This window comes from Rhagoletis pomonella, unplaced genomic scaffold, assembly GCF_013731165.1.
Source record: "Rhagoletis pomonella isolate Grant_MI unplaced genomic scaffold, Rhpom_1.0 Rhpom_scaffold_00011, whole genome shotgun sequence".
NCBI lineage: Eukaryota > Metazoa > Arthropoda > Insecta > Diptera > Tephritidae > Rhagoletis > Rhagoletis pomonella.
Genome location: NW_023458565.1, coordinates 5207862 through 5222821, shown reverse-complemented (window position 1 = coordinate 5222821; position 14960 = coordinate 5207862). Strand labels below are relative to the sequence as shown.

The window sequence follows — 14960 nt, the reverse complement described above, 5'->3', positions numbered from 1 at the left end:
TTAGTTTTTTTTTTGAGTTTTATTTAATGTATATTTTTTATTTTACTTTCTTTTTTATTTTATTTCATATTATATATTATTTGGTGGGACTCAATTTCGATCCTCGGTCCGAGCGATTGCAAAATTTTATTTTTAATTTTTTTTAGTTTTATTTAATTTATATTTTTTATTTTACTTTCTTTTTTATTATATTTCATATTATTATTTAAATTTTTATTTTCCTTTTTATTTTATTTCACATTATTTATTATATTATTAGTTAAATAAAACTTAAATTAAACTCTAAAAATTAAAGAATTAATTAAAATGCTACTGAGCATGGGACTCAAACCCACGACTGTCAGGATACAATTTTAATCGGATTAACGTGGCCTGTCTATGCTTTCTGATGCAAGTAGTGAAGTTCTGAATACCCATAAAACGGTAATGCCTTCAGAGTAGTAATAAATAACACAAATCATTTATATTATAGTGATGTACAAACAATTTTCTTTAAAAATACGCATACTTTTTAAAAATATTTGTTTCAACACATTTTGCAATAGGTATTAAATTTATTATAACTCATATTGATTAATCACACAATCCGCTTTTAAGAGCTCGACGCTAAAAATTAAATAAAAACCTATAATAAGGCGAGATCAGCTATTTCCACAATTTCTTCGATGATATTTCCACAATGTCTGAATTATTTACATTTCCGTTGTTGTCATATATTGAGGTATTCAACCTTGATAACATACTATTTGATATTGGAAACGTTTTGCAGCAGAAACTATTGGCCTTCATATAACACTTTATTCGAACTATTGAATTAAGGCTTTCCAACCTCATCTTACTTCGAATCTTAGTTTTTGTTGAATTCATTACGGAAAAAACGCGCCCAACAAAGCATGTGAGGCCGGACAAATATAATAATATGAATTTACTTACCTATATTTTTTTAAACATTTTATTGACTGTTGCGGTTTTCAGTCCGTAGGCAATTATCCAAAATTCTTCAGAGTCGGATGGAATTGTTCTGAGAAAAGTGAATCCATGGAAAAATTAAAAGATTTAAATATTTAGTTTCCGCTGCTTTTCTTTCCTTCAAAGTCAAATAGTGAATTGGCAGGTCCCTGAAACTCGCCTTCTTGTGATTCACACACTTTTCTGGTGACAAAATCAAAGCTTTTTTGAAAGTATTTAATTGACTGGGTAATCGTTTCAAAAGTTCTTCGATTAGGGTGATTAAAAATTTTTGACGGTTTTTTAACCCTTAATTAGTCGCATGGGGTCCCCAGTGACCCCAATAAAAGTGTTGAAAAAAGAGTTTTCAAAGTAAAAAAACGAAGTGTGTATTAACAAAAATATTAAAGCACACCATTATCGTTAACTTGAAAAAAGAAAAATATTATTTCGACTTCAAACTTAAAAAAAAAGTTAAAACTTACTTCCGCCAAGAATGTTACGTTAGTAGGCGCATGGGTTCAGCACTCAAGCGAGTAGCGACACATGTGTACACGACGATATTCTAACCGTGACTAAATAAATAAAACGAAATTTATATTGTCATAAATATTAAAGCTCTTTATTAAAGTTAACTTTAAGAAAGAAAGGTATAACTTTGACTTCAAACTTAGATACAAAAGTAAAAACTTACCTCCGTCAAACAAAACGTTACATATGTATGTGCTCGCAAATGTGTGCACGTCGATGCTCTGGCCGCGACTTATTTACGTACCCCGCGGTGAAAAACCTCTGGATTTTTTACAAAAAAAAAATATATTTTTTACACACGTTTTATATATTTTGAGAGAAAGACGATCCCATTGTTTAAAAAGTTTAGACCCCTAAATTAAAAAAAAACAAGTAAGAAAGTCTAAGTTCGGGCGGAGCCGAACATTAAATACCCGGCGCAAGTATTAAATATATGTTTTTTCACCTTTCCAAAACCTTCCGCTAGATGGTAAGCCGGGGTGTATCAATTTTGAGTAAATTAGCGTCCTTAAATTTCAAAATATTGAAGTTTCAAGCATTTCTGAAATTTACCGTTATATGAGAAGCGGCCGTTATTTAGCCCGATTTCAATAATTTTCAACGTTTTGCTTATATGTGGCAAGCACAATAACCACACCGAGTTTGGTACAAATTGGTAGAACGGTTACCGATATACTTATATGTGATCATAAGTGGGCGGTGCCACGCCCATTTTCCAAAATTTTACCATAAACGTATTTCTTGGTAAAGAATTGTTGCAAGCATCAATTTTGAATAAATTAGCTTCAATATTTACTGATTTATCGAAGATTTTGTATTTCTCTGAATTACCGTTATATGGGATGTGGGCGTGGTTATTGTATCAAGGCCAACAACTGTGCCAAGTTTGGAAGAAATTGGTGCAGCGGTTACCAAGCTATACACATGTAACCATAAGTGGGCGTGGCTACGCCCATTTTCCAAAAATTTATAATATTCTTATTTTTCGTCTAAAATTTATTGTAAATATCAATTTTGAGTGAATAATCTCCAGTAGTTACTAAAATATCGCAGTTTTGGTATTTCTGAAAATTACCGTTATATGGGAAGTAGGCGTGGTTATTGAGCGATTTTAGAAATTTTCGGCCATTTGATATGTTGTGCGAAGGCCAACCACTGTGCCAAGTTTGGATGAAATTGGTGCAGCGGTTACTAAGATATACACATGTAACCATAAGTGGGCGTGGCTACGCCCATTTTCCAAAAATTTATAATATTCTTATTTTTCGTCTAAAAATTATTGTAAATATCAATTTTGAGTGAATTATCTTCAATAGGTACTAAAATATCGCAGTTTTCGTATTTCTGGAAATTACCGTTATATGGGAAGTGGGCGTGGTTAAAGTCCGATTTCGCCCATTTTCAATACCAACCTACCTTGGATTAAGGGAAACCTACATACCAAATTTCGTTGAGATATCTCAATTTTTGCTCGAGTTATCGTGTACACGGACAGACGGACGGACAGACAGACATGGCTTAATCGATTTCTTTTTCATCCTGATCATTTATGTATACATTTGTCTATATCTATCTCGATTCGTTTTGGCTGTTACAAACAACCGTTATGTGAACAAAATTAATATACCTCTGTGCACAAGTGCGCTCGGGTATAAAAAAATTATTTATTGCATTTTATTATGACCTGCTTGCACGTGTGCGACCTTGTCAAAATTGTATATCACTCGAACACAAAGTACCTTGTAGTGCTATTCAAGATCTATATTTTTTTTAAATTTGAGCCATGGAAGAGGTCTCTAGGCCGTCTGAGAGCAGTTCTAGAGTATTCTTTAGAAATTAAAAACTTAATTAACGGAGCATAGAACAGAAAATCTGGACAACTTTTACGCTGTTGCAACAACTCCAGCCAGCAAAGAAACGTAAATTTTGCCGACAGTGCAGTCTAGTACAATTTTCCATATCCGGAAACGTATAGAAAACGACTACAGTTATCATTCATTTTCGTATCCGGAAAACGTTCGAAATGTTCGAAAAAGATGATGTCATTTGAGAGCAACAATTGTATTTTATTTGCTCAAGCTAAACATTTGAAAGCATGCATGCATAGTCGGCAGTGGCTGAGCGTGCAGAGGAGTGTGCTGCTATTTGTTCGCTTCCAGAAGGGGCTGGGTTCGTATTCCGTCAGGCGCTTCCTAATTTTTTTTTTTTTTTTTTAACCATGAAAAAGTGTGTAAAGTGCAGAAGGAAAGCGTATTGAACGAAAAAATCAATCAGACAAACTTCAAAAAAAGAAAACAGCCGGAAAAGTATCCGTTTCACAAATAATTTTGACAGTTGTCTGTACATAAATTTCTGCCGCAAACTTAAGTGGGAAAACGGATCGTCAATATACCCGAAAATGGAATCGGTAAGCCGACACAAGTCCGCACTTCATCCACTTTTTTCTAGTTTACAAATAAAAGAGACTGATGATTGCGGTGAGGTTTGTTTGCTTGCAGGAAAACAAAAAACTCGCAATAAATCTAGGCATGTGCAGGTAAGTCGACAAATATAAAATAAAATGTACGAAGTCTCATAGCTACAAAAAATTTAAGTTTACTGAAGTTTTATTGAAATTGTCTATTTTATGCAGTAAAAACGTGTAATTTCCCCTCGAGATCGGTAATTGGTACAAACTTTAATTTTTTTTACAAACTATCGTAAAAAGAAACAGGTCTAATGTGAAAAGAGCTGATTCGAATATCGGTTTTGTTCATGATTCAATAATTATTTATGTTCGAAAAATCTAAATCCGATAGAATTTCTCGGCACCAAATGAAATGAATCAATTCTGTGACATAGCTGAATTTTCGAAACCCAAACACTTCCGGTCCACATCCCACCGTTTGTTTTTTCTTTTGAGCAATATTTTTTTGATTGACAGCGTAAAAAGCGCAGTGTGGCAACACCATGCTAAGGATGTGTCATATCTGGATGTAGTCATTAAACGTCAAAAGACGAACAAAAGAAAAACTTTTAGTGCGGAATTATATCAAGTGTTTAATTTTAATTGTTATTTTAATAAATTTATTACAAATAAATTACGAATATAATTGGAAGAAAAGTTTAAATAATTCAACACAAATACAAAATGATGCCTGCTGCGGAGGAGGCGCAGATTTCCAAGCTATTATCCAGGGTGGGTTATTCCCAGAATATTTGCTCTTATTTTCAACCTGTAGCAGTAGAAACTAAACAAATAATTAATTTTTCGTAGTACAAAAACATAAGCGTCACAAAAAAAGATGTCATTGACGTAGTTACCAATTATCGGTCATTGTCTTACAATTTGCAGAAATTTGGTAAGTTGAGTAGGAATGGGTGTTGCCTTAACATTGCACTAGTTTTCTAGTACATATACATACTGATTAAGCTTTTATATGCACTTTTCCTGCTTTCTCGTTATACATTTTTAATTAGTTTTTAACGATGGAAGTTCAAAGGATCTCTTTAATTTGGCTGGAACTATACCGGTTGTCTACAAAAGTAAGTTCTCAAAATTTTCTAATAGTTTCTAAAGTACCGTGTATATTATGATAACATACATTGGGATTCTCATAGATAACACTTACTACATTCCCATAATTATATGGTTAATGGACACACATCCTCAAAACGCTCCTATGTGCTTTGTGAGGCCAACACCAACAATGCAAATTAAGGTATCAATGTACGTGGATCACAATGGAAAAATCTACTTGCCCTACTTGCACGACTGGCAACCGGTAAGTGAAAATTATTCCAATAGCTTCTGTACGGCGAGTAATTACCCAATTAGAAGGGCCAAATACATTTGTATCTCTATTAAGTCCCAACAACCATAATCAACTTAAATTAGGTTCTTTAAAAGTATTCTAAAATAAACATACACATGGTGATTTATAAATATTCGCTCTAAAGACTTATAAAATAAACATAATATTAATAACGTTATTTAACACTTAATAGGTACTTATCGCCAGGTTACTTTGAGTTACTTTTAAAAGCACAAATGATTGTTGGGTCTGTATTTTACTTTCAACAATTGAGATTTGGCAATAATTTAAAACGCTTGTAGATTACGTGTAGTTGTCTTGAATTTATTCAATCAAAAATATAAAACGCTATTAGAAACTCGCTTTAAATATTTTTACAAAAATGTATTTTTCAGCACACATCGGATTTACTTTCCCTCATACAAGTAATGATATTAACTTTTGGTGATCATCCACCAGTATTTTCTAAACCGAAAGATCAAACGACTCCCTACCCACATCCAGGTAATCATATTATAATTGCATTTAATAAAATTTAAAATGTGATTCAAATTGTTTTTTTTAGCATTTCCTTCCCCAGGTGGTGCTGGCTATCCTCCTTATCCCACCGCTGGTGCTGGCGGAAGCGCAAATTTTCCGCCATATCAACCAGGAAATAACTTTGGACCATACCCGCCGTACCCAGCTGGGGGAAATCCAGCTGCTGCCAACCCCGGTGCAAGTGCCGGCGGGTATCCACCGTATATGAGCTTTCCGCAAGTTCCTGGCTACAATTCTGGCTATGTAAATCTGAACTACATTGTTCATACTTGTATTCAACTTAACCGAATTAAATTGTTTATTTATATCTTAGAATTCTTCAACGCCAGGTTCAACTGGTACCATTACTGAGGAACATATTAAGGCCTCGCTAATTAGCGCAGTCGAAGACAAATTACGTCGCCGTCTACAAGAGAAAGTAAATCAATATCAAGCTGAAATTGAAACACTTAACCGTACCAAGCAGGAATTGGTAGAAGGTAGCTCGAAAATTGATAATGTTATTGCGCGTCTTAATAGAGAGGAAGTAAGACCACATATAAAATAGTGATCGCTTTGAGATTAGTAAGTAATTTTTAATTCAGGTCGAGCTGCAAAAGAATATTAATATATTACGTGATAAGGGGCAAGAGCTTGAGAAGAGTTTAGAGGCCTTGGAGAAGTCGGATGGTATTGATCCAGATGACGCTGTCACCACAACAGCGCCTCTATACAGACAGTATGTACACAAATGTATAAACGTAGCCAAATTAAAAAAATTTGATTTTGCTTCCACTACAGACTACTGAATGCATACGCTGAAGAATCGGCGCTTGAGGACGCAATTTACTATTTGGGTGAGGCCTTACGAAGTGGTGTCATTGACTTGGAAACCTTTTTGAAGCATGTACGCCAATTATCTCGTAAGCAATTTATGCTACGCGCTATTATGCAGAAGTGCAGACAAAAAGCTGGACTGGCTGGTTAAATAGCTTAAAGTCGTACAGAACAAAATCTTATACGGAAGACTAACTTGTTGAAGCCCTTAAACGTGGAATCGTATAAAAATGAGAATTAAATATGTGTATTGGAATTAGTTATTGGACAAGCTAATCAATGAATATTATCAGATATAAATATACAAAAGTTGCATCATTCAAATAAACACGAAGATGAGTAAGCAATTCAGTGTCGGGAGAAACATTTAAAAAAGTCAAAAACTCTATACATAACTGCTGATGTTGATATCTCTAAAGTTTTTGCACTTACTTGCATCTAGTGTTTAATTAATTTTATTTACCGTTTTTCCAACAAAATGTAAAATAATAAAATACATAGTAAAACTACGTTTGCTTGAAAATAATTGTACAGAATGTATTTCAATCGGGATATCTTTACTGAGCGGCCACGGCGACAAATCTTACATTCCAAACTTATATGTATATTCCAACTGATAACATGAGAAAAACTACCCCGAATCCGAGAAAAATCGAAGCGCACAGGCTTATGGAAAGTTCCTTGAACAATGTACTTTCTTTTGAGCTCCTTGGGCGTGACACTACAAACACGAAGAACCAGGCTGTGAAGAAGGTGCCTATTGTCAACAACACCGTGGCCAAATGCGGAAATACAGCAGGATTCACGGGTGAAACATATCGTTGCATAGTCTCCATTTTATCTGGAATGAGATTTTTGTTATAATATATATTAAGATTACATTGTTTCAGTGCTAATCCTCAATTACTTGTTTATAAAACACTTCACTTTTCGCAGGGATATGGAATGTCAACTTCGTGTAGGAAACTTGACAAATACGTGGCCCGGCACCTTTATAGGTATGTCGGAAAAACATCGATGCATCGAAAATATCGATGTTTTGCTTCGATGCATCGAAAATTTTCCACTCGATGAATAAATAGACGATGTATCGATGCATCGGTGTATCGATGTTTTTTGAAATCTGACATCTACGGTACATTGAACCGTCATTCCAGTTTTCCAATTGTTCAAAAAAAAGAAGTGAATGGCCAAAAAATTTAAATGGCTGCAAGAAGTTCCGTTAGAAATATAATTAGCTCAGTTGCAGTAATTTATTTAAAATTTTCTACAATTTTGCTAATAACATATTTTGTTGGGAAACATTATCTGAAAAATCCTATGCAAATCGATGCATCGATGTATGCCCTTCGATGCATCGAAAAATATCGATGTACACTCCGATGCATCGAATCAAAGAAAAACATCGATGTATTTTTGCCACTGACAATCCTACACCTCACGATCCAGAAAATAATCATAATTCTATCATTCTTGCGTACACCTTTATTTTCTAAATATGTGGCACATAAATCGATTTTTGCGTGGTTATCGAAAGGAGTATAAATCGGGTTTAAAAAGCTATTGAAATTTTGTATACAAAAAGTAATACCAAAAGTACGTTTCTCAAGTAAAGCTCGTTCTCAATTAAAGCTCGTTTATAAATCACCCCGTCACACAGTCAGATACGGTTTTTTATCATGGAAAAATTAAAGTTTTTAACGTTCTCTTATATAATGTTCAGACTGGCATCGAAAACATGTTTTCGTTGCTGAAACTGGTTTTCGACCTAAAACTTGAGTTTTCGTCCATGTAAAATCTGTCAAACGAAAACTTGTTTTCACTGAAAACCACTTGAAAACTCACGTTCCACTCATTCCAATCGGTGTCTGCAACCGTTTTTTCGATTATTTATCGAAGTGGAAGTCATATTTTATCATTTTTAATACGTCATTTCGGATTAGCTGGCCAAAATAAAGTAAGCATGGAAGTAAAAGGTTGTTAAAGAAAAGAATTGAAGGAAAAGTATTTTGGTTTTGTTTTTGTATAGCAAATCTGTAAACAAAGGATGAAAGAAATGTCAACGAAAACACCAACAGTCGGTGTGAACAGCCTTCAGCCCACAATCCCAAAACTCGTTTTCAAGGTGTTTTCGTTGTCGGTCAGAACATGGTATAATATGCGGGAACGACTGAATGGATTTGCATGAAAATTTGTACACAGATGGCTTATGACCTAGATTACCGGCCGTCTTCACATGCTTAAAAATCTCGCTTGCGTTCTGCTTTTTTCTGTCGCAAGCGAGATAGAGTTTGGTTGACTGGGCATTTGACAGCATTTCATTTGTAAAATGTCGCCAAACAAGAAGGTTCATGCCTTGCAGGCTCTTAAAAGTTTGAGAAAATTAGAACATCTGCATAAGGAGATGTATTCTATTTTGAAATGAAAAATGGCTGCCTCTAAATTTTTATTTGCCTCCAAAATGAACGATGTTGCTACTCTGAAGAATTCTGCGAAATGAGAACATAGCTGTCAAACAGCAAAAATGACAGTTGAAAGCAAGCGAGAGCTCGCATACCGCTCGGTATGCGAGAAAAAGCATGCTTCGTACCTTTTGCGATCTACACGTGCGGTTTCTTGCACAGCTTTCCCCATAGAACTTTGTTACCGATTCACACACGCCCTAACTGTGAAAAAGTTTCTGTGAAGTTCACAATGTAATCGTTTCCAACGAAAAATTAAATCAAACAAATTTCAGGAAAACAGCAGAAAGCGCATCCGTTTTACAACCATTTTCGATAGTTTTCTGCACATACGTTTCGGGTGAACACTTTAGTGGGAGAATTGATCTGTAAAACGTCCGAAAACGGAATCGGAAAACAAATGAAACATCAGGTATTTATACGAAATTGTTTCCATTTTCGGATTCGTTTCCGGATATTTTGCTGGCTGGGCTTAAGTGGTTAAAAATTTAAAAGGACGTAGCAAAAATATTGTGCAGTAATATTGAAGAACTTGCTTAAATCGTCAATATGAAGGAAATTAATTGGTCCGTAACCGATTCCGGTATTGCCTTTTTGGTCCATAACCGCAAAATCTACTGACAAAAAACTGACAGCTGTCAATCGAAAAACAAGAGACGGCTTTGTTGTTTTTTAATCGCCTGCGTACATATATCATCGAATTTTTGACGGTTTTGTAAATAATTGTAATTAACGCGACAAGTCTCGGGTAAAATGTCTGCATTTTCCGATTCAGCATTACTTAAAAAGCTGGGGGAATTAAACTCAAGCCAGCAAAGTATTCAAACGCTGTCTCTGTGGTTAATTCATCATCGCAAACACCACGCGTCAATTGTGAAAACATGGTTCAAGGAACTACAAAGTGGTAAGATTTGGACGATTGATAACTTTGTAATTTTATTTATTTGCACATATGTATTTTGTAGCCGTTTCGGAGGGCAAAAAACTTACATTTATGTATTTGGCTAACGATGTTATACAAAATAGCAAGAAGAAAGGTCCAGAATATGGCAAGGAATTTTCTCATATATTGCCCAAAGTATTTACCCACATTGGCGAATCTTGTACATCCGAAAAACTGTTTGGAAGTCTCGGTCGTATCTTGAATATTTGGGAAGAACGTGGCGTTTATGATTCTAAACAAATTAATGAGTATCGTGGCCGATTGAATAAGGAAATAAAGGATAGGGCAGATGCTAGTAGCAGTGGCACCTCCAGTGAGCCCAATACAAACGGTAGTCAAGGTGGTGGAAGTAAAGAAAAGTCTGAAAAACGTGAGAAACGTAAGCATGAAGAAGGCAAACCGTCGAAAGTGAAACGGTCACGTCCGCAAGGAGTTGTGGAAGAGAAGCCTAGTGCTGGTCAAAATGGCGATGCTGGGCACTTAAGTCCATACTTACCATTGGGTGATCCACCAGAGCCCGAAGAGTTGATCAAGGCTTTAGCAAATATTGAAAATTCCGCTTCAAGCGATGCTGTGGTTCGCGAACGAATCGCGAATTTGCCGCCAGAAATATCTGAAATCGGTTGCCTTAGCAAGTTGGAGGACAAAGATGCAGCTAAAGCACTGGCTAAACAGGCAAGAATATTACATTTTTGTTCAAAACTTTATCTAGCAATTTCCTTATGCAGGTTAATGAAGCTGTGCAGTTACTTAATGAGTACAATGCCCGGCTAGCCGCTGAAATGGAGGAACGTACAAAGCTGGCTTCTATGTTGAGAGATTTTCAAGCAGAGCAGAAAGAGCTTTTGGTCCAAGCTGAAAAACGTTTAGATGTGAGTAAACACTTGTTATTTTAATTCTCTAAAGTTTGTCTAGATTGTAAATCAGTGGATACATTAAGAGCCACGTTGCATGTTATGTAAGAGTTGCGGGAATGAATGGCATACTTGGTTAATCGATTAGTCTTTTAGTTGTTAGGTTTCTAGTACATATTTTTAAGCTTCGGCAAAATTTAGTTTAAAATTTAACTCATGTTCTTAGCTGTACGCATGTGCCTAGGATATGCTCGAGCTACGTAATAATTACCGCAATATTGAAAACCTTGTTGCTTTCTTGATGCTCTGTTGCAGCTGCTCAACTATGAAATACTTCAGAAATAAGTTAAAATTTATATTGGGAGTTTGATTTGCTCTTCCTTAAAGTGAAGGCCGGATTTGTTACAGCTATTGTGATAGCATAAAAAATTATCCGCAGCATTGAAGGAAATCTGCTGAGCAGCAGCTCTTGGCAAGCAATAAATGGTGGCGATTCTGGTATCGTACACCCGAATGCAGGTCATTATGAATGGGTGGTTTCTTATTACGATTAGAATACAACTGTCGGCATTTGAATATTTAAAACTATAGTTAAATAGTGATGCCGCAAGCGTGATTGATTTAATAATTCTTTATTTTTTAATTGGGACTAATTAAAAATGATGAAATTTTACCAATAACCGGTATACATACGTGCTATGCCGGATTTCCACTAGGGATTGCAATGACAAAAAATGTATGTCATGTGGAACAAGCCACATAAATAATGTACCTTAATGTAGAAATGAACTTAATGACTATTTTTTTAACGTAATGACACGATTATTTTTTAATGCCCAACTTTGTCATTTGCCAATTTTGCCATTAAATGCCTAGTGTAAATCCAGCATTAGAGTTTTTGTTTACATATTGTTTTATAAATAAAGTAATTAACCGATTGTGGAAGAGTGAAGCACTTAATTTTCTTTATTATGTAATTTATATATATATATATTCAATTTTACAATTTATTACAGGAATACAAGCAAAAATTGAATCGAATGGTTGCTGTTCAAAAGGAAATACGTGATCATCTTTCGAATTTGCCAGACTTAACCCAGTTGCCGGATGTAACTGGTGGTTTAGCACCATTACCTTCAGCCGGTGATCTCTTTAACATACATTAATAAATATAATTGAATTGTTTGCATTGAATGTTATTCAAATTTAATTATTCAAATGATAACCACGCGAAAATCACTTAAATTATGTATACATACACCAAAAACTAAAATTATACCAGAATTGACAAAAGATTACTGCAAAGTTTCAATTATTCAAATATGAAAAATGAAATTCTTAAATAAATCTTGCTTGAATTTGGCTTGACACGGATGCAGTGATAACAAATTTTTCATTTTAATACATATTAAGAGCTTATTATTTTGAAGTGAAACTTCTTTAGCGGTAAATTCAGCGGATATTGCACACGGAAATGGTGCAATGGAAATGGTTGGGGCTGAAACAAGTGATTTTTGTGTGTATGCGTATGATATTAATTAAAAAAAAAAATTGTCAATAAAAGGTTAAAGAATAACACTTAGAAAAAGACCAATAAAAGAATGAAAGTAAAGTTAAAGGCAAGGCAAAGGTAAAAATAAAAACAAAGACAAAGATCCGTAATGATAAAGGTAAAAATGAAGACCAAGGTAAATTTAAACACTTATGTATATAAGGGCAAGGGTGAAGGGGAATATGTAGATAAAGAAAATTATAAACATAAAAGTAAAGACAAAGATGAGGATGAGGATACCGATAAAAGTAAAGATGAAGATAGCGGAAGAAAGATTAAAATAAAGGTAATTAAAGAGGAAAGGATATAGGGGAGACACAGAGACTCAGTTTGGGAATTATTTGGTGATTTTAGAGCTTTCCGGGATTCTCTGGACTTACCGATAAAATAATCGATATTTTTATCGATTTTGTTATCGAGATTTTTATCGAAATTTTTATCGATATTGTTATCAATTTTGCTATCGATATTTTCGGAACTTTTCGATGTAATATCGATTTTGTTACCGATATTTATCGATTTTGTAGTCGATGTTTATCGATTTTGTTATCGATATTAATCGATTTTGTTATCGGTATTTATCAATTTTCGTTGATCGATATTTATCGATTTTGTTATCGATATTTATCGACTTTGTTATGGACATTTTTATCGATTTTGTTATCGACATTTTTATCGATTTTTATGGATATTTTTATATATTTTTATCGATTTTGTTATTGATCTTTATCGATTTTGTTATCGATGTTTATCGATTTTGGTATCAATGTTTATTGATTTTGGTATCAATTTTGTTGTGAATATTTTTATCGATTTTGTAAACGATATTTTTATCGATTTTGTTATGGATATTTTTATCGAGTTTCTAATAGAGTTTGCTACCAATATTATTATCGATTTTATCATCGAAATTTTTATCGAGGTTTTCATCGATTTGTTATCTATATTTTTATCGGTTTTGTTATCGATATTTCATTGGATGTTACATTCGATTTTGTTATCGATAGAGTATAACTATAAAAATAAAGATAAAAGAAAACAGGATAATATAAATGTAACTAGAACGAACAGGGGTAGAGGTGGGGATCTAGATAGAAAAAAGACAAAAAATATAACCTTAAGCAGAAGCAGATGTATGAATGTACATATATTGGCTATGAAACAAAAAAGATATGTATGTACATAAGTTTCACTTCTCCAGTGTGGCCAAGGCGCACTTACTTTTTTTTTGTATGCTAGGTGAGAGGGCGTTTCTTACATATTCAAGTACATACTGTGTCGTTCAATTAAAGTAGCTTAATCGGCTTTAAAAGGTTCGACTTTGCATTAAAAAATAATCAGTTCCCCTTGGAAATGTTTTTATTTTTATTAGGCTTACAATGAAAGGGCATCTTGGACTATATGTATGGCTAGTTAAACTTTAAAATATTGTTTGGAAAGCCAATGAACATTTTTTTTGAAGGGAAAGGGGCCTATCCCGACATAGGCTAGTTCAATTGAGCGGCACAAATAAATACATATCGCTCATTTACTTCAATAGTGTCATAACTCAAAATGGCAAACTTGAGAAATTAAAAACGAGAAAAGGTAGCGGTAATTTCTGCTTGCTTAACTCAATATTTTAATTTTTTGGATAATGACACTATTTAGGTAAATTAGCGATATGTACGTCGTTACTACGCAGAAGCTACTAAACCTCATAATAGCTTAAAATGAGGGAATAAATACCAAGAAGACGGGTAAACTGCTAATGATCGGGATAGACGACCTGTCGTTCGAAGTTGCGTTGGAAAGACCAAGTGTAGAAGGACTTGGCTTCACTTGGCATTTTCCAACTCGATCAAAGTTGCTTAGGCGGTTAGAGCACTACACTGTGGAACTATCCGTTTAAACCTTCTGGGTCTTGATGTTTGATATCAAAGTGTTACTAAGAATTTCCAACCACTCAGATAATTTGCCATCCACCGTATGAGTTACTAATGAAAAGAAGAGGGCTTAATATCTCCCAGTGGTATGGAGTGACAAACGGCGTCGAAACAAGCCCAATGCTTTTGAAACACTTGACTCGCAAATAATACAGTTAACCACACACAAGTATCTTCATTTCTATGATAGAGCTATCGTACTAAGCACTCCGATTTGTTGGCATGCCGTCCCAACTTTAGTACTTAGGCGACTTTGGTGAAAGCCTACTCTCACAGCCTCAGCAGAACAAATGACTCTTTAGCCTTTTACTTCCTCGACGGCCACTTGAACTAGTGAAGGTAAGTAGTACGGTGTTATGAGGACTTTCCAACTTAACTTCTTCACGTGCATTTTTGGACCACCCTAATATATGTATGTACATACAAATTTCGAAAAAACTGTATTTTTATTAATGTGCAAATAGTTTGATATAAATTTTTTGACATGAGAATCTCAAAATACTTTACATTGTAGCCTTTGAGGATACATTCAACTCTCTAATCGTGGCTTAATGCATTGAAGAATTAGCCTGACCATTCCATTTCTCAACGAATG

General features: G+C 34.4%; 3 protein-coding genes across 3 annotated transcripts; 2 read left to right on the top strand and 1 right to left on the bottom strand.

Annotated features, from left to right (window-relative positions):
• Positions 1–4466: 4466 nt before the first annotated feature.
• LOC118747312 (tumor susceptibility gene 101 protein-like) lies at positions 4467–6957 on the top strand. The gene is made up of 9 exons (XM_036481339.1): positions 4467–4657; positions 4736–4820; positions 4939–5004; positions 5080–5243; positions 5669–5777; positions 5839–6056; positions 6127–6339; positions 6398–6531; positions 6594–6957. The coding sequence occupies exons 1-9, from the start codon at positions 4610–4612 to the stop codon at positions 6778–6780; spliced, it is 1224 nt and encodes a 407-aa protein (XP_036337232.1). The 5' UTR covers positions 4467–4609; the 3' UTR covers positions 6781–6957.
• A 109-nt stretch (positions 6958–7066) lies between these two features.
• LOC118747313 (transmembrane protein 258) lies at positions 7067–7470 on the bottom strand. Its single transcript, XM_036481340.1, has one exon. It carries the CDS (start codon positions 7463–7465, stop codon positions 7226–7228), a length of 240 nt encoding a protein of 79 aa, XP_036337233.1. The 5' UTR covers positions 7466–7470; the 3' UTR covers positions 7067–7225.
• A 2253-nt stretch (positions 7471–9723) lies between these two features.
• On the top strand, positions 9724–12294 carry LOC118747311 (regulation of nuclear pre-mRNA domain-containing protein 1B-like). Its single transcript, XM_036481338.1, has 4 exons — positions 9724–9995; positions 10057–10709; positions 10763–10906; positions 11905–12294. Exons 1-4 carry the CDS (start codon positions 9845–9847, stop codon positions 12052–12054), a joined length of 1098 nt encoding a protein of 365 aa, XP_036337231.1. The 5' UTR covers positions 9724–9844; the 3' UTR covers positions 12055–12294.
• Positions 12295–14960: the final 2666 nt, after the last annotated feature.

Coding starts and splice junctions, on each gene's coding strand:
- LOC118747312 (XM_036481339.1), top strand. CDS start 4,610: ATGATGCCTGCTGCGGAGGAGGCGCAGATTTCCAAGCTATTATCCAGG. Junction 4,821..4,938: donor TTACAATTTGCAGAAATTTG/GTAAGTTGAGTA, acceptor ATTTTTAATTAG/TTTTTAACGATGGAAGTTCA. Junction 6,532..6,593: donor ACAGCGCCTCTATACAGACA/GTATGTACACAA, acceptor CTTCCACTACAG/ACTACTGAATGCATACGCTG.
- LOC118747313 (XM_036481340.1), bottom strand. CDS start 7,465: ATGGAGACTATGCAACGATATGTTTCACCCGTGAATCCTGCTGTATTT.
- LOC118747311 (XM_036481338.1), top strand. CDS start 9,845: ATGTCTGCATTTTCCGATTCAGCATTACTTAAAAAGCTGGGGGAATTA. Junction 9,996..10,056: donor GTTCAAGGAACTACAAAGTG/GTAAGATTTGGA, acceptor TGTATTTTGTAG/CCGTTTCGGAGGGCAAAAAA. Junction 10,710..10,762: donor CTAAAGCACTGGCTAAACAG/GCAAGAATATTA, acceptor TTCCTTATGCAG/GTTAATGAAGCTGTGCAGTT.